Source organism: Phalangium opilio, unplaced genomic scaffold, assembly GCF_054372755.1.
Source record: "Phalangium opilio isolate 3A_F unplaced genomic scaffold, DU_Popi_V2 ptg000082l_1, whole genome shotgun sequence".
Taxonomy (NCBI): Eukaryota; Metazoa; Arthropoda; class Arachnida; order Opiliones; family Phalangiidae; genus Phalangium; species Phalangium opilio.
This window is the reverse complement of record NW_028324189.1, coordinates 10,720,452-10,738,408: the sequence shown is the minus strand read 5'-3', so window position 1 is coordinate 10,738,408 and position 17,957 is coordinate 10,720,452. Positions and strand designations below refer to the sequence as shown.

Here is a 17,957-nt window from a genome sequence, read left to right as displayed (position 1 = left end):
TATATTTAATCTTAGTTAATTATTTACGGTCAACTTACTTCTGCAGTTCTTGTGGTAACAGAACTCTCCAGCGGGACAATCGAGATCCTCGGCGCAAGACAAGATACGTCTGCAACCGGCAATGGGATCGCCGTAAAATCCGTCCCTACATTTGCAAGTATGTTTATGGTCCTTGGCGACGCAAATCGTGTTTTGACCACAGAATGTTTTCGTGGCGCAAACGTCAATGCATTTATTCTCGGCGCATAGTTCGGTGGTTTTACAATGTTCGTCTCTGGTGCATTGAACTGGTTCGCATTTATATCTCGGATCTCCGGTATGGTCGGGTAAGCAAGAGCAAACCGGTCGGTGAGCGATGGTTCTACAGTTGGTGTTTGCACCGCAAATTTTAGGATCTTCGCAAGGATCTTTGCAATAAGGCTGACCATTTACTCTAAGACACGCTGCGGTGTCTGCGCAGTCTCGGTCGCCATTAAAGCATATATTTGGATCATGGCCTATACGAGAAAAAATATTAAATGTATAATATTTTACTTAAAATGACGTGAAAAGCAAAAAAAATAAAACTTACATCCAGGATGTACTAATGGGTTTCCGACTAGACCTTGTGGACAAATGCAAGAAAAGCTACCAGGACCATTCTGACAAATGGCCGAAGAGTGACAAGGGTGTCTCAAACATTCGTCGATATCTTCATAAGAATTATAATTAATTTTAATTCTTGTTATATTAAGATTAAGATTATAATTAAAAGTACATACCAACGCAAGTAAGTCTGCCATTGTTCTCGTAACCATCTCTGCACCGGCAAACGGCTTGTCTGTCCCTAACCACGCATGTACCGTAAGGTTTGCAATCAACTTGATTACAAGGATCTGTCAAGTAATTAACCATCAGTAATTAGTATTATACATTATATTACTATACGCGTTAAAGTATAGAAGAAGTTTAGGTAACTTACTTCTGCATTCGAAATTCAAACATTGGTTATCTTGATCGCAATCGGTGTCATGAAGACATTCAACTTGGTAACAGCCTTGGTTACGTTCATAGGGATCACCAGTGTAAAGACCCGTTTTCGGGCAAGTACATTGAGGTTGATGGTTCTCCACGAAGCATTCCGTATTAGGACCGCAAGGAGATGGTTCGCAAGGATTAATACACTTGGGTATTCCTAGATGATCTTTACCACAAGCGGTATTCAAAGGACAATCACGATCTCCATTGGGACATTCACCTGGACTCCTACATCCGCTGTGACCATCTCCAATATCGCCATCTTTACATCGGCAGATGTAACTTCCGGGTGTATTATCGCAAACGGCAGTTGGATGGCAAACGTTGGAGAAGCACTCGTTGATATCTTCGCATCCATTACTTGATGGCACAAATCCAGCGCGACACGTGCATCGGTTAGCGGAACATAGTTGATTGACTCCGCAATCGCCGTCCGTCCTGCAACCGACTTGACAGAATTGGTTCAAACATATCTCTCCACTGACGCAATTGCTGTCGGACGTGCAAGTGACCATACAAGCGCCATTAATACAAATTTCTCCGCTAGCGCATTCGCTGCAAGGAGCTCTGCATCTTTCTCCGATGCAAGATAATCTGGGTGGACAAGAAATCTTGGCAGAACAAACGTGGATGACCCTAATGCATCCCAATATGGGAGACGGGTTTCCGACGAATCCTGGTGGACATCCGCAAGCCGCTTCGTGGTTATTAACAACGCAGATGGCGTTCGGACCGCAAATACCGTTAATATCGCAAGGATTCTTGCACTGGTTTTGAGAGCAAGCCTTGTTATCCGGACAATCGTCGTTATTTCTGCAACCGGCTTGACAATAGCCATCCGATAAGCAAGCTTCTCTAGGTGGACAACTGGCGTGACCGTAGCAAGGAACGACGCAATGACTGCTGATACATTTCTCACCAGAGGCGCATTCTTTGTCTTGCGAACAGAAATATCTACATTGTCCATTAACACACGCTTGCGAATCACCACACTCATTGGCTGAGAGACAAATGAATGTTTCTCGAACGCATCCTTCAGTCGGTTGTTCTGGAGCACCTCGGAAACCCGATGGACAGGCGCACTGAGCTCTGTGATTGGCCACTCTACATAAGGCGTTTGGTCCGCAAGGGCTTGTATCGCAAGGATTTTTACACATTTTAATACCACTGGGATCAGGTAGGCAAGCGGCATCAACCGCGCAGTCTCCGTCGCCATTAGGACAGGAATTAGGATGACGACATCCCACTCCTCCCTTATAAGGATCTCCAATATAATCTCCTTTGCATTGACAGGTGTAACTTCCGGGATTATCGAAACAGGAAGCGCTTGGGTGGCAAGGATTGGAATCGCAGTGTTTAATATAAACACAACCTTGTCTGTAAGCGTCTCCGGTATATCCTGGTTTGCAACGGCAAGTGGCTTGATGGTTTTGAGCCAAACAAACGGCATTGGCGCCGCATTGTCCGATGCAAGGATCAGCGCAAGTGTATTCTTGATTGCAGAGACGACTGTCGGGACAATCGGTGTCCTTTAAGCACTCAACTGCCCGGCAACCTTGTTGGAGATCGTATGGATTGCCCACAAAGAGACCTTGAGGACATTGACACTGAGCCACGTGGTTCTTGGCGATACAGTGAGCGTTGGGTCCGCATTGATGGTAACGGCAAGCGTCCATACATTTCTTAATGTCCTCTTCAGATCGGCATACGTCGTTTAAGCTATCGCAATCCGTGCTTTCCTCGCATTCATTTCGTTGGATTGCTGTAATTAATTTAATTTAATTTAATTAAAATAAGTCAATTATTAATAATTCTTAAAAATTTCATAATTACTACAAATTGAACTTACGTATGCATCCGTCTCTGGTGGCCGGGTTTCCGGTATAACCCTCCATACATTTACACTGTCCTTTATGGTTAAGCGAAAGGCATTGAGAGTTTGGCGAGCAAGTGAAATCGATGCAAGCTTCGGCGCATTTTAAAGCACCAACTTTGTTTTGTTTGCAAGTTTGGAATGTCGGACATTGAAAGTCTTCTTTGCATTCGTCCACTTTTTCCGGAGCTACAACGAAACTTTATTAGTTTTGACACTCCCCCACAACAAACATAATTCCAAGTACTTACGGACGCAAGCGAAGATATTGTTGGGATCGCGTACAAAGCCAGGTTGACATCTGCAACGATGTTGATGGTTAACAGCGACGCATCGCGTGTTTTCACCGCAAGTAGCGAATTTACAGACGCCTAAGTAATGTAATCAACTTTAAGTACTTGCCCGGCACTAACTTTAAGACAAAACAAAACCTTGGTACTTACCGACACATTTCCTGGTACCAGTGTTATCAGCACGACATACGTCAGTCGCTGGACATTCCTCGTCTCGATCGCATTCATTTTGTGGCGCTGTAGACGTTAATTCCATTAAAATTTAATAGTAATTAACTAATAATTAATTACGATAGAATACTTACGTTTGCAACCGTTAACCAAGTTGAATGGATCGCCGTTGTGATTTGGTAAACACTCGCATCTGGCTTGGTGATCTTTAACCTTGCAGACTGCGTTAGGTCCGCAAGCAATGTACTCGCAAGCGTCTAATTAAAATTAAATTAATTAAATTATATTAAATTTAAGTAAATTAAACTAAATTCTTTTCAACTTACTGTAACAATCCAAGTAGCTTCCCGGATTCGGTTTACAAACTTGGGATTGTGAACAATCGTTGTCACTTTCGCAAACATTAGGAACGAAAGCTAAAATAATACATTTCATTAAATTAAGTAGATATTTAAATCGAATGATTTAATTAATTAAATATTAATCAACTTACGCGTGCAACCAACAGTGATGTCAACCGGATTTCCGGTATATCCTGGAGGACACTGACAAAGCGCCTTATGGTTCTGTCCTACGCAAATGGCTGATGGACTACATTGAGCGTAGACGCAGACCACTAAAGAACGGGTAAACGATTTAAGTAAATTAAACTGCAATTAAAGTAATTCATAATTTTAATTGCGATAACTTACAGACGCATTTTCGGATATTATCAGTTCCAGGAAGACATACTCTGTCATCGGGACATTGCCTGTCATCCTTACATTCGTGGTTCACTGTAAGGTTTAAAGTAATCGAGCGTTATATAACAATAAAGAAATTAAATTGAAGTACTTGTAACTTACAATCACATCCCTTCTTCATGTCATACGGATTTCCGACGAAACCTTCTACGCAAACGCATTGTGGTCTGTGATCAACACCAATACATGTGGCGTGAGGTCCGCAAGTTGTCTTTTCACAAGCGTCTAAAAATAACCAACCGAGATTGAAGTCGACTTAATTATTATAGAAATTTTAAATAAAAGACACTTACCATAGCAATCCTTAACTCCAGTATCGTCTGGTCGACACAAAGCGGTGCTTATACATTGGTCATCATTCTCGCAATGGTTTAATCGGACTTCTTCGCAACCGGTAACCCTACTGTAAGCGTCCCCGGTGTAACCAGGTAGGCAATAGCAAGTAGGAATATGGTTGGATACTTGGCAAATTGAGTTGGGTCCGCATTGTACTTGAGGACACGGATCTAAGAGCGGATATGTTTTCAATACGAGTCTTAAAGAATAATGAATAAATTATGGGTACTTACTGGCACACTCCTTGACTCCGTTTGGATTGACTTTGCAGACTTCTTTGTCCGAGCAATCGCTGTCCGTCTTACACTTGTCCCTCGGTCTGCAACCGGTTCTCTTGATGTCTCCGTATTCTTCAAAACCAGGTTTGCAAGCGCATTGAGCCGCGTGCGAAACTCCAACGCAAACAGAGTTGGGTCCGCAACGTTTTCCAATACAAACGTCGATACAATCTTTAATTCCTTGGCTAGTGACTTTGCAGGCCTTGTTACCAGCGCAGTCGTTATCGGTGTTGCAAAGATCAGCTAAATTTTGCAAATGAAAACATTAATTTGGTTAATGTTCTATATTACAATTAAAGTTATGTTAAAACTTACGTTGGCAACCTCTAACTGGATTATTAGGGTCTCCTGAAAACCTTGGTGGACAAGCGCAAGTAGCGATGTGGTTCTTAGAAGTGCAAATGGCGTTTGGTCCGCAAACTTTGATGGCGCATGGATCTGTATAGTGAAATTAATTTTAGTCGTGAGGTAATTAATTAAGAATGGTAATATGTACTTACCGATACAATCATTCTTTCCTGTTTCGGTTCTTCGACAAACCTTATCTGACAGACACTGATCATCATCTCGGCACAAGTCAACGGGTTGTTCTGTTGAAATATAAGAGAATATGAGACCACGTTACGCGCCTTATACTTTTTAGGTAGGTACTTACTGGTGCAGCCTCGTGGTAGATCATAAGGATCACCAGCGAATCCTGGAAGACATTCGCAAGAGGGTTTGTGTCCGCGTCCGATACATTGAGCGTTAGGTCCGCATCTCGTATTTTCGCAAGCGTCAAAGCAATCCTTGACACCGAAGTCATCGGGTCGACAAACGGCGGCTTCGATACAACCTTGATTGTTTTCGCAGATATTGGGCGAAACAATTTGGCAGCCGTGAACGGGGTCATCGTGAATGACCTTAGTACCTTCTTCGCATTCGCAGATTGGTCTGTGAAGTTTACCGACGCAAACAGCGTGTTGTCCGCAAAGGTGGTCTCGGCAAACGGCTACGGAATTATTTTATTAAGTATCTGTACCGATGGAGTATTTAAATTGAAGTGTCTTACATATGCAACTTTTGACGCCATCATTCTGAGCTTGGCACGATGTTTCTTGCGAACAATCGTCGTCGCTAAGACATTTATGAGCTACGCAACCTCGAATTAAGTCACGTGGATCTCCAGCGTATCCTGGTGGGCATACGCACTCGACAGCGTGATTTTTGCCAGTGCAAATTGCGTGAGGTCCGCAAATATTGCTTGGACACACGTCTATTTAAGGATAAATGTATAAATAATAACTAATCATAATTAATAATAATTTAAATACACTTACTCTTGCATCTATTGATATTGTCTCTGTCAACCGTGCAAATTGAATCGGTTGGACAATCGGGATTGTTAAGGCACTCGTGCACAATAGGTTGTAAAGTCGTTGCGCGTGGTGCTAAGTATAATAATTAATTCGTAAAGTTAATCATCGAGGATAATTTTGGTCAATTTATTTCCAAGTACTTACGTTGACATCCGGTCTTCAAGTTATTAGGATCACCGATAGTTCCTGGAATACATTCGCAAGCGGGTTGATGACCAGCTCCTTTACAGACGGCGTTGGGTCCGCATTGGGTGTTGATGCAGACGTCTAAAGATTCAATCGGAATAAGTACTTGTACGGTCTCACTTAGAAATGAATGTTTACTTACCCATGCAGGATTGATGTCCCTTATCATCTTGAAAGCAAGCCGAATTATCATCGCAAACCGAATCTTCTTCGCACAAGTTAGGTAATGGTCCCGAAGGTGTAATTTCACTTGGGTCAATGTAAGGAGGTGAGGTTGGTTTGGTTGTAATAATTGGAATTGGAGATGGTTTGGTCCTCGAAGCTGTAAAAAAGATTAGAAATCATGGAAACTAATTAGAGGTTTTCAATAAAACACTTACGACTGCATCCGTTAACTGGATCATATGGATCCCCACTTTGTCCTTCATCGCAATTACAAACGCCATTAGTACAACTAGCGAAAGGACCGCAGATAACTTGATTGACGTAGCATAGATCTAAAAGGCAGATTAATGTTGGTATTAGTACGATTAGGCCTAATTTCTATAAAAACGGGGAAATTACTTTGTTCCTGTTGTCCAGTTACTGGTGGTTCAGCAGGAATGTCACCTCCCGCTGGTGGTGAGCCACCTCCCGCGGGTGGTGAGCCACCACTCGATCCACCACCTCCTGGTATAAGTCCACCGCCTCCGATTGGCGGGAAGAATCCACCAGTTCCCTGACTAGATGTGCAAGCGAACAAAGCATTTCCGCTGGTACCAGACGGACAGATACATTGGTAGCTACCAACGCTGTTGATGCAAGTAGCTCCAGTACCACAAATACCTCCACTACCAGAACATTCATTGACGTCTGAAAACGAGAGACCATAATTAATAGATCCGCGTAAATAATATATCATTCCAAGGACTTACCACTGCATCCGATGAAGGGATTGCCTTGCATACCAGCGGGACAGATACAATCAACCCCGCTAGCGCCATCAACGCATTGCCCATTTGTACCGCACGTGGTACTGCCGCAAGAGTTTTGCTGTCCGCATGATTGGTAAGGATTACCGCTATATCCGCTGTTACATTCACATTGGTTAGGAGTGCCGTAAATGCAATGGGCGTTAACGCCGCAACTTGGAACGCAAATCGGTGGTAAGATGACTGGCATGCAAAGCCGAGCTGGGTCGCCGATGAAGTAAGGCGCGCACGAACACCAACCGGTTTCTTTGTTGCATCTGGCTCCGATACCACATTGGACATCCAGACATCGGTCTGAAGAAAGGGATTCGTTTATTGCAAAGACGTTGTTACGAATGTAATATAAGTTAAGTACTTACCAACACAAACACCTTCGTGACAATCTTGACCACTACCGCAAGGTCGCGATTTAGAGCATCGGTAGTCGGGATGACATCCGGCTCCAGCCCATGGATTTCCGTCAAAACCTTCTTGACATTGGCATATTCCTTGATTTTCCGAATTGACGATGCAGTGAGCGTTAACTCCGCAATAAACGCCGTGACACGGTGTGATGCAGCCTCTCTCCAAGTCCAATGGGTCACCGGTAAAACCAGGTTGACATTTACAAATTGCCGTGTGTCCTTCGGGTATACAATCAGCGTTGGGTCCGCAGAGCGAGGTCGAACAAGGATCGACGCAAACTCCTCCACCCCTAGCGTCGCAAGCGGCCCGACCAGGACATTCATCGTCACGTGAACAAACTGCGCTTCCGACGCAACCGTTCTTGTACGGGTCACCCGTGGTACCGGGTGGACATTCGCACTGAACTCCACCGAGTAAATTAATGCAAGTGGCTCCAACCGCGCATGGTCCGTTAGGATCAATTGGTAAATTCGCGGTACATTCGTTAATGTCGTGACAACCAGTGTGCGGATTTCCGGTACAACCCGGAACGCACTGGCATTCGGGACCTTGTTTTTTAAGTACGCAAGTCGCGTACTGTCCGCATTGTTTCCAATCGCAAGGATCTACAGCGGATATTTCGTTCAATCGCACGAACTTAAACGTAACTTATGAATTAAAACTTACGTCTGCAAGTTTGTCCGTCAAGTACGAAAGGCGGTAAGCACAGACACTGTCCTTTGCTACATTGCATATTCTTCGGGCAGTCAGTCTCACCTCTGCATCGAATTTCTGTAGATATTCGTTAGATTTAGGCTTAAAACACTAACGTTAGAGAGAGGTAAAATGGTAAATCACAATTGGTGCTTACGAATAATCTCGCAGTGTTCTCTGGGATTTCCAGTATAACCAGCGTGACAAACGCATTCGTAGGAACCTCGACTGTTAATACACTCGGCGTTACGTCCACAAGCGTCGTATTCGCGGATTTCAACGCATTCATTAATATCTCGACAGAAACCATCGTTATTGAGCGTAAACCCTCTCGGACAAATACAATAACCATATCCAGCACCAGTGAAAACGCACTCTTGGTTTTCAGGGCATGGGTTGGTGGTAGAACAGTTTCTGCTAACCACTATTTAAAAAAACAACACCAAACATTGTCAGGCCTAATTAAAAATCTTGACCTCTGATGACCCTAACTAATAAAAGTCGCGGCAAATTCAATTGCTTGACCTTTGTTGACCCTGACCCAAACCTAATAAATTACAAATTAAATAAAAGATCATCATCATCTACTTACTCGTACAATACTCTCCATCCCTGACAAACGGAGGTTTACAAGTACAATGAGGACCATTATAACCATCATCCAAACAGACAGTATTTCCTGGACATTGATTATCACGTTGGCAAGATGTAACTACAAAAATAAATGGTTAAGAATTGAAATTACACACCGGTCCGTTAAGCAAAATACACGGAATCAAATAATTTATTATTATAAACTCAGACCCGTAACCAAAAAAAAAAAAAATCAGGAACTGAAATACTAAATCATTTATAAACGCTTTAAAAAGAAGATGAAAAAAAAAATTAAATTACCTTCTGGATAGCAAGCGGCATAGGGATTACCGGTGTTCCCAGCGGGGCAATGACAGACGTAACTTCCTTCAAGATTCATACAGAAGGCGTTGAGACCGCAGGGAGATTTTCCCTTGTATTCCGCGCATTCGTTCACGTCTATGGTAAACCAGGAAAAAGAAACACGTAAACGATGGAAAACGGTCATTTTCTTTTGGCTAATGCGATTTTTATTGAATTAAATCGTTTTTCGCGAAAGTTTACGCTCCGCTAAATGGAACCAACGCTTAGTAAGGTAGCAAAACGTTGAAGTTTAGTTTGAAGGGAAGCTTCGAGTACATTGGTTCTAGTTTAACCGTTCACGAATGGGAGAAGAATGATTTTAGGCCTAGAGATTGTCCGATTAAGTATGGTATGTTATTATTATGGGTTAGGTTCATTCAAATAAGTTACTATTTCTTTTAGGGTTAATTGGCTCTATTTTCTTATGGTCAAACAATTGAGAGCAGACACTAACCTCGACATTTTCCACTTTGTGCGTCCCTGGTATATCCTCGAAGACATACGCATTGATTCGCTTTTCCAGTAGTTACGCATTCTTCCTGAGCGGGACAAGGCACTTTCTCTGAGCAGATGACTTGAGGTTCGTTGGACAGACATCCACGGAAGGCGTCCCCGAAGTATCCTTGGGGACAGACGCATTCGTAGGAGCCTTGAGTGTTTCGGCAAAAGGCGTTTTGTCCGCAAGGTGATCTTTGAGCGGCGCATTCGTCGATGTCAACGCAACCCGGTAGACTGTTAGAACGTCCGGTGTAACCCGCAGCGCAAACGCAAACAGGTCGACCATTAGGGTCCAGTTGACAGTCGGCTTTGTTTCCGCAAAAGATGTCGTCGCAAGGGTCTATAATAATTACCGAAACATACGGTTTCACTTACCACCTAAACCTAACTTCTCTATTGTTGGTCTACTTCAAACTTAAGTTTCATAGCCTATAATTTTATACTATAATCAACTTACGTCTGCAATCATCTCCGTAATAAGGAGCTCGGCAATAACACCTACTCTCCAGGCACGATGATTTACCGGGGCATTGGTCATCTTCTCTACACTCAACCGGAACAACGCCTGAAAAGAATTTGCAACATTTTTTCTTAGAGAACGATTTTCTCGCCACCAAAATCCCCTCAAGCGTTAATTTTTTTTCGCTCTCTCTCTCTCTCTCTCCGAGACCTTCCCCTCTAAGATGGATATAAATAATTAAGCTTACATTTATCGAAAGCGTCTCCGCTAGTTCCTGGCGGGCAACGACATTGAAAACTGCCGGGTGTATTGGTGCAAATGGCCCCGCTGCCACATTTACCATTAGGTCCGTACGCTTGCGAGCACTCGTTAATATCTTATCGCGTGAAAGAATCAAGACAACCATTATAACAACATTTTCGGTCGTTAGGCTTAGGGAATATATAACTTATAAGTATCTCAAGTTTACCTTGACATCTAACTCGGCCGTTTCCGGTAAAACCAGGGGGACAAGTACAGGCGAAACTGCCCAAAGTGTTACGGCAGACAGCGCTGTCCCCGCATTTTCCACTTGGACCATATCGCGTATCGCATTCATTGATATCTGATCAAGAATCAGATAAGTTACTTCTAGCATCGACCGACTAGCTTTTAGCGAAGTCAAGCTTACCTTCGCAATATCGGAATGGATCTCCCGTAAACCCGGGAGGACACGAACAATGATGACTTCCGGGTACGTTGGTACATATGGCTCCTTGTCCGCATAATCCAGATGGTCCGTGACCAATATCACATTCGTTGATGTCAATACAACCAGCGCCGACGTTTGTCGGATCAAAGGTGAAACCGAGATCGCAAATACACGCGGCTTCTCGACCGTTCACGTGACATGACGCGTGAGAACCGCATTCAACACCGTCACAGGGTGCTAATCAATTGAATGGTTATTAAATACTTTTCAAAACAAGCTTTTGTTGTTTGGTTTAATTATTAGGGTTAAGTTAATTAATTAATTTAAGTATTGAAAAGTGAGTAAACTACGTTAGGATATTGACATAAATTTTTGGGTGCTGATACGCGATGGTAAGATTAAATAAAGTTACTGTTAAAAGAAGTGTGTTATCGTACATTTGCAAGACTCCTTAGGGTTACCCAGAAGATTATCTGGGCACGAGCATTCGTAGGAGCCGTCTTTGTTGGTGCATTTGGCATTGGTGCCGCATGGAAATTCGGGAGATGAACATTCGTTTATGTCTTTAAGAAGGTGCGTGGTAGTGAAGGTGAAAGTTAGAGATTAATTATGTTAAAAATTAAGTAGATTAAATAATTAATTAATAAGAACATTAATTGGATTAATTTCGTTAAATTTATGTTACGAGATTAATTTCAAAAATGTTGCTGTTACGAAAGTCCGAGTATGTACTTTAAAAAGACACTTCACTTACCTCTGCAACCACTTTGCGGCAATTCCTCGATCTTTTCGAAACCAGTTTTACATACGCATTCGTAAGTTCCAATTCGGTTTTTGCAAGCAGCGTATCGTCCGCAAATATTGGGAGTTCTACACTCGTTAACGTCAATACATTCGATACCTTGTATGCGAAAACCTTTCTTGCATTGGCAATTGTACCCGACGCAAACGGCGTTCGCGGTACATTCGTGGTCACCCCGGCAAGATACGTTAACCGAATCTCTGGTACAAGCTTCCCTGGCGTCTCCTCGGTAACCAGTAAGACATTCGCAACTATAAGACCCTGGTAAGTTTCGACACGCGGCCTTATCCGCGCAAGATCGGCTTTGGCACTCGTCAATATCTGTATAAGAGACAATTGAAGAGTTGGTAATTTAATTTTGCATGTCCAGTATACCGTTTAACATTAAGCGAGACTCGAGAACTTAAGACATAGTGACTAACCTGTGCATCCCAACAATGGATTTCCAGTATATCCTTTATGGCAGTAACACTCGTAACCCCCTTGAAAGTTATGACATTCGGCGTTTTCGCCGCAAGCCTTAGGGTTCGAACATTCGTCTTCGTCTAAACCAATGAAACAACTTAATCAAGACTGACGTTACGTCACCAGAATGATTGTTATTTAGAAGTTATTGGGACCTCAATGGCATTTTCTTAATTCTTTTGTAAAATAATGAACATTATAAATTTTAAACCTTCATTATTTTATACATTTTTTTTATTTAAAAAATAAAGAAAAGAAAATTGTAATGGAACCCTTCACTTTAAAATAATCAATTCGAAGTCGCAGTTATAAATATTTATGATTATCAAATTTCATCGATGACAGATTAAGAGTGATTGCTTATAGTTTTAGGTCTAGAATGTCTTCTTAGGAATGGATGGGTAAGGTACGAGTATGGTAATGGTGTGAAGACGAGTTGATCTTCTCAAACTCAGGAAGTATTAAAATTACGTAATTAAAAACAGGTCTTACCGTAGCAACCGGCTGACAAATAGGGGTCTCCTTTAAATCCTGGTTTGCACTGACATTTATAACTTCCAGGAGTGTTGGTGCATTCCGTATTCGCCCCACAAGCTCGCGGACATTCGTTAATATCTTCAAGAAAATAATGTATCAAATATTAGTTTTGAAGATACGTCTCCGCTTTTCCTTCAGAGGTCGAAGACACTCTTAGACAGATTTTAATTAAACCCTTCTATGTTTCCACCCATGTTTAGTGAAGGAGCGAAGAAAGTGGTTTCAAATATGATTTTTCATTTTTTTTTTTTTTTTGAAAAATCGAATCTACTGTTTGGATAGGTGCTTATTAAAAAGTTGAATTTATAAACCAGTTTTAAAGAAAGTGGAAACTTGAAAGTTTTCGTTATAATAACAATAATATAATAATTCTTGAAGTTGGGAGGTATCTAAGACGGCGGCGGCGGTTCTAGGCTCTTGTTTTAAATGATATCATTAATCAGATATTGGCGTCGAAAATTACATCCCAAACCTCACGCTTTTTAATCAGAGCTCATTAATTAAACTGGGATCGGTAGATCGAGCTGCCTGAAGAGCGTATTGTGGTAATTAACTATGGCTTTAGTCACACGAAACGTGAGAAACTCGCTCACCTTTTTAACAAGGTAATTAATAATAAGTATATATACTATACATAACTAGTTTGATTAGGCCTGCGTGGTAATGACGCGTTCTTTAGGTCGGTAAAGTATCTAGAGACTTACCAATGCATCCTTGTCTGGGATTTCCGGTATAACCTTCGGGACATTGGCAGTAGAAGCTACCGGGTGTGTTAACGCAATTGGATAGTTGTCCGCAAGGGTAAGTTAGTTCTTGGCATTCGTCTATGTCGACGCAACCAGCTTCCGGTGTGGGATTACCTCGATAACCATGAGGACACGCGCATTTATATCCACCAACCACGTTGCTGCATATGGCTCCAGCACCGCATGGGTTTCGGCTACATTCGTCGATATCTGCGCGTACAATTACAATACCAAAACCAAAATTACGACTAAGTCAAACAGAATTTGCTACGTTATAAGTCTGTATCCATAACAACTATTGGACTGCAAACATGGAAGTTACTAACGAAGTTTGCAAAGTTGGGAGATATGACGTGTTAAGTTAGGTCTAGGGTAGCCAATTAGGGTCCCTACACAACATTACGTCATGATCTGATTCACAGGGAGGTCTAACACTCCAGTAAGAAAACGTACGTTATATTCATTATTTCATACGCTCTTTTGAACAAAATATAGCATAAATATATAAAGAAAAGCTCTATGGACTTTGTCAATATTTAATTGATATTAAATGTTAATGAGAACGGTCTTAAGGGTGTGATACCTCTCAAATTGTCCTCTTTTAAATCCAACATTCCAACAATACCAAAATAATGATACTAAATACAGGGGTCGAGAAAATTATTTTGAAGCAAAACTCAAATCCAGGGACCCAGGGTATTATAGTATATATCTTAGTGGGTCAATAACTTAAGGAAACAAAAAGATCTATTTTACATTCAGAGAATCTCCCCAAAAAACCATTAAGAATCGTTAATCTTCTTTCACGTAGACATCTTCTATAAGGCAAATGTTAAAACTACCGGTCTCTTTTTAGTTTCAAGATTCTCGAAACCATTTAACTTAGGGTCAAAACTACTTGGGAATAGTTGAAGGAACAATACGAGTATTTTCCCCCAATTGATACTACTGTCAAGTGGTATTAAAACTGACTCTTCAATATGGAACAAAAAAGAATAATAATTTCAAATTCAAATCACCGTAGCATTCGTGGTCTGGATCTCCCGAGTAACCTGGTGGGCAAGTACATTGAAAGCTGCCTGGCGTGTTATGGCATTGAGCATTACGTCCGCAACAATCGGGATTCAAACATTCATCCACGTCTAAGAAATAACGAGAAAGAGTTTGTAGGTGCTTGAAGATTTATTGTTTAAAAATCGTGTATGGTTCATATGTCAAGTTATGAAATATTTTTGGTTTAACACGTTTCTACTACGCTTGCTTTGGTTTCGTTTGAAGTTTTAACCGAATTACGTTAAAACGATGTATTATTCTATAATAGTTAAATCCCTAGGTTAACAAGTAATAGTTTAAACATAAGATTAACAACTAACTAATAATTTAAACCTAAGATTAACAACTAACTAATAGTTTAAATCCAAGATTAACAACTAACTAATAGTTTAAATCCAAGATTAACAACTAATAGTTTGTACCCAAGATTAACAACTAATAGTTTGTACCCAAGATTAACAACTAATAGTTTAAACCCAAGATAAACAACTAATAGTTTAAACCCAAGATTAACAACTAAATAATAGTTTGTACCCAAGATTAGCAACTAACTAATAGTTTAAACCCAAGATTAACAACAAACTAATAGTTTAAACCCAAGATCAACAACAAACTAATAGTTTAAACCCAAGATCAACAATTACTTTAAACACAATATTAACAACTAACTAATAGGTTAAACCCAAGATTAACAACTAATAGTTTGAACCAAATATTAACAACTAACGACATTTTGCCTCCGAAAAGCCGCCTATTCTACTTAATTATAATTAAACCTAATTGTAAGCCATGTTAATTTAATTCTTACCTGTACAGGATACTGTAGCGTTGCCAACGTAACCTGGTAAACACTTGCAAACGTAATGTCCTGGCAAATTACAACATTCGGAATTTTCAACGCATAAACCTGCCAGCCTGGGAATCTCACATTCATTTATATCTAAAAAGAAAATATAAAACGTATAAGAGAAAAAAAATGTAATTTCAAAAGATGTTTTTCTTAAAACTTAAAACCTCTTGTTTATTATGAAAATAAACTACAAATTCCAACCAACTAAATCGTCTGGAGTATATTCTTTATTTTCTTGTTTTTCTTTTAAAATTCTTTTCAAATAAAATAGTGTTGAAATTTTTAAGGATTGGCTCCCAAAATGTACAGTACGAAGTTTTAGAAAAGAAAAAAAATGTGACAGAGTATGTACGGTCTCTTTATACAACATGGTGGCGAAATACGTTTTCACTAAGTTTAAATTATGTATTTTAACGTCTGGTGTGTGTAGGTAATATTTGCATAAGAAAAACCGAGAAAAAGTGGACGTGGTATTTGGCCATGAAACGTTAGAAAATTTTGGGTCGTTTTTTTGAAATGGTATCAAAAACGTCTTGTAGTGAGTGTTTAAGTTTTTCTTTTCGTCCTTCGTGTTTATTTGGCACAAAATTCAGTTTACAGGAATAAAATTACGATTATTCGTGTGTTAGAGTAAATCTTAAACCGTCTTAAACATCTTATAGATTTAGATGAAATTTCAGATTGTATATGTATACAGGGTGTTTGTGAAAGGTCCATCAATAATGAAAGGGCGTATTTATTGGGCCATTTTGAGTCGAAAATGTTCTATGACATTTTTCCGTTCGGGCCACTGTTTTCAAGTTATGATTGGAGTAATTTACGGATGACCCCTTAAATTTAATTAAGAAATTGAAAGACAGCGCTAATTTAATGAAGGGGTCATCCCTAAAATATTCAAATCATAACTCGAAAACCGTGGCTCGGACGGCAAAATGTCATAGAACATTTTCGACTCAAAATGGCCCAATAAATACGCCCTTTCATTATTGATGGACTTTTCACAAACACCCTGTATATATATATTTGGTTTTTAACTGACTGAAAACCTAAGTCCCACCCAAACCGCTTTAAATAGGAGGCTAAAATTTTGTAGGGACGTTAATATCAAGTAGTAGTTACGCTTTAAGAAATATTTTCCCAATCCGTCGCCATCTTGAAAAATGGCGGCCAAAAATGTAAAATAATCTTCTTTATGGAACAATTTCCTTGCGTTTCAAAAGCTTTGACCAAGAAGCGATATCTAGTTTACTAGGGAGAAGGTATAAGATGCCTAAGTATTCGCGCGCCATAGTCCCAGTCCCCCTTTCAAAATACAAGGGGGGACGTAAAAGGAGGCCGGGCTATTTCGCCTCTCCTCATCGGAAAATCCGTAATTTTCATCTTTCGCGTCGCGCTGATGTGAGTTTTCAAGAACCTGTGAGATTCTGGTTGTAATTTAGAGGCGGGGACTAACTCCGGACCTACGTTTGGACTGGTGATAACGCTAGAAATGTGGCGAATTTAAACCTTCTTGCTTTGACTAATATTTTATAAATTTATTCTCAATATAGTGAACGTATAAGCATCACGAATTTGACTATTGATCAATTTAACTACAAAAAGAATTAGTCACTCAAAAACGTAACACCTACGTCGGTGATTATAAAAAAAAACCCTCATATTCTTATGAAAATTTGTAAACTTTTTCCTGTTACAAACCTACATAGGGCGTAAATTGCCATAAAAACTAGCTCTAAAACTTCCGCTAGCATTTAAAAATAATAAAAATTAAGTAAAACATAAAACCGTCTGAAGAAAATTCATTCTTCAAGCCCTACTTAAATTAAAATATATGATGTCATGCAAATTTTATGATGGAACCGGACATACGAGATTTGATCTACACGTCAAGAAAATCTTAACATCTGGTTAGGCCTAATAAGATAATAATAGAGACTTCAATGTATAATAAAATCGTGATCACTTTTAACTTCTTAAAAATAAGGTCTTCCCTTCTTACGGTGGTAGCTAGCTAAAGGTAGCCTGGTTACGATTAGACTTAACTATACAGGTAAAAAAAGTTGTTGGCCTTCGGTGTCAAAGCCCACCAGAATAAGTCTTTCTTTTTTTTGCACGTTCAACAATGAAAATATGATTACTTTTCTTTAACTTACGCTACGGAATAATACGTTTAAACGTGTATCGACTTAACCTTAAACCGCGCTCTTTCAAAGAAAATCACGGCAAATCGTTTGTAACTAAATACTAAGCCTAATGAGTGGAGATAATGCCGGGGTCGTTAAGCCTATCAATCTGTTACTTAAAAGGCTTTTTTCTCCTCTCTTAAAGTTTGAATAAAAATGTGACGTTTAATTTGGAATTTATCTCTGATTTGAAGGGAAGATGATATAGAAGTAATTTATAATTATGGGTTCTTTTTTTTAATAGATAGTGAGTGGTATGAGTAAAGTTTTAATTTAAATTGGTTTGTATTAATTGTAATATAAGTTCATAAGATATGTTCCATAAGTTTGTCACTAGTTACAAACTGGAGCTTCTCATGAAGTGATTGAAGTAGGTCATAGATTCGAGGTGAAGCGACGCCTGGTGAGGCGC

General features: G+C 40.1%; 1 protein-coding gene across 2 annotated transcripts in view; it reads right to left on the bottom strand.

The window, feature by feature from the left end:
• The window catches only part of LOC149651577 (uncharacterized), an 80,647-nt gene that overhangs the window by 13,298 nt on the left and 49,392 nt on the right, over positions 1-17,957 (bottom strand). Inside the window, exons 6-46 of one of the 2 annotated variants that reach the window (XM_089848545.1) lie at positions 15,321-15,452; positions 14,479-14,601; positions 13,418-13,669; positions 12,669-12,791; positions 12,134-12,256; positions 11,664-12,032; positions 11,347-11,472; positions 10,889-11,146; positions 10,688-10,822; positions 10,466-10,594; positions 10,216-10,323; positions 9,715-10,098; positions 9,219-9,356; positions 8,917-9,036; positions 8,482-8,748; positions 8,298-8,402; positions 7,586-8,236; positions 7,170-7,520; positions 6,820-7,107; positions 6,636-6,752; positions 6,398-6,577; positions 6,214-6,336; positions 6,031-6,141; positions 5,763-5,966; positions 5,367-5,702; positions 5,212-5,301; positions 5,027-5,149; positions 4,667-4,954; positions 4,391-4,603; positions 4,200-4,322; positions 4,047-4,130; positions 3,848-3,970; positions 3,681-3,770; positions 3,489-3,611; positions 3,334-3,420; positions 3,142-3,261; positions 2,867-3,079; positions 962-2,779; positions 762-875; positions 572-691; positions 39-497 (exon numbers count right to left, since the gene is read on the bottom strand). In XM_089848545.1, the coding sequence (XP_089704671.1) occupies positions 39-497; positions 572-691; positions 762-875; positions 962-2,779; positions 2,867-3,079; positions 3,142-3,261; positions 3,334-3,420; positions 3,489-3,611; positions 3,681-3,770; positions 3,848-3,970; positions 4,047-4,130; positions 4,200-4,322; positions 4,391-4,603; positions 4,667-4,954; positions 5,027-5,149; positions 5,212-5,301; positions 5,367-5,702; positions 5,763-5,966; positions 6,031-6,141; positions 6,214-6,336; positions 6,398-6,577; positions 6,636-6,752; positions 6,820-7,107; positions 7,170-7,520; positions 7,586-8,236; positions 8,298-8,402; positions 8,482-8,748; positions 8,917-9,036; positions 9,219-9,356; positions 9,715-10,098; positions 10,216-10,323; positions 10,466-10,594; positions 10,688-10,822; positions 10,889-11,146; positions 11,347-11,472; positions 11,664-12,032; positions 12,134-12,256; positions 12,669-12,791; positions 13,418-13,669; positions 14,479-14,601; positions 15,321-15,452 (9,441 nt within the window). The remainder of the gene's footprint in view (positions 1-38; positions 498-571; positions 692-761; positions 876-961; positions 2,780-2,866; positions 3,080-3,141; positions 3,262-3,333; positions 3,421-3,488; positions 3,612-3,680; positions 3,771-3,847; positions 3,971-4,046; positions 4,131-4,199; positions 4,323-4,390; positions 4,604-4,666; positions 4,955-5,026; positions 5,150-5,211; positions 5,302-5,366; positions 5,703-5,762; positions 5,967-6,030; positions 6,142-6,213; positions 6,337-6,397; positions 6,578-6,635; positions 6,753-6,819; positions 7,108-7,169; positions 7,521-7,585; positions 8,237-8,297; positions 8,403-8,481; positions 8,749-8,916; positions 9,037-9,218; positions 9,357-9,714; positions 10,099-10,215; positions 10,324-10,465; positions 10,595-10,687; positions 10,823-10,888; positions 11,147-11,346; positions 11,473-11,663; positions 12,033-12,133; positions 12,257-12,668; positions 12,792-13,417; positions 13,670-14,478; positions 14,602-15,320; positions 15,453-17,957) is intronic. The other variant, XM_089848546.1, reaches the window with a different exon arrangement.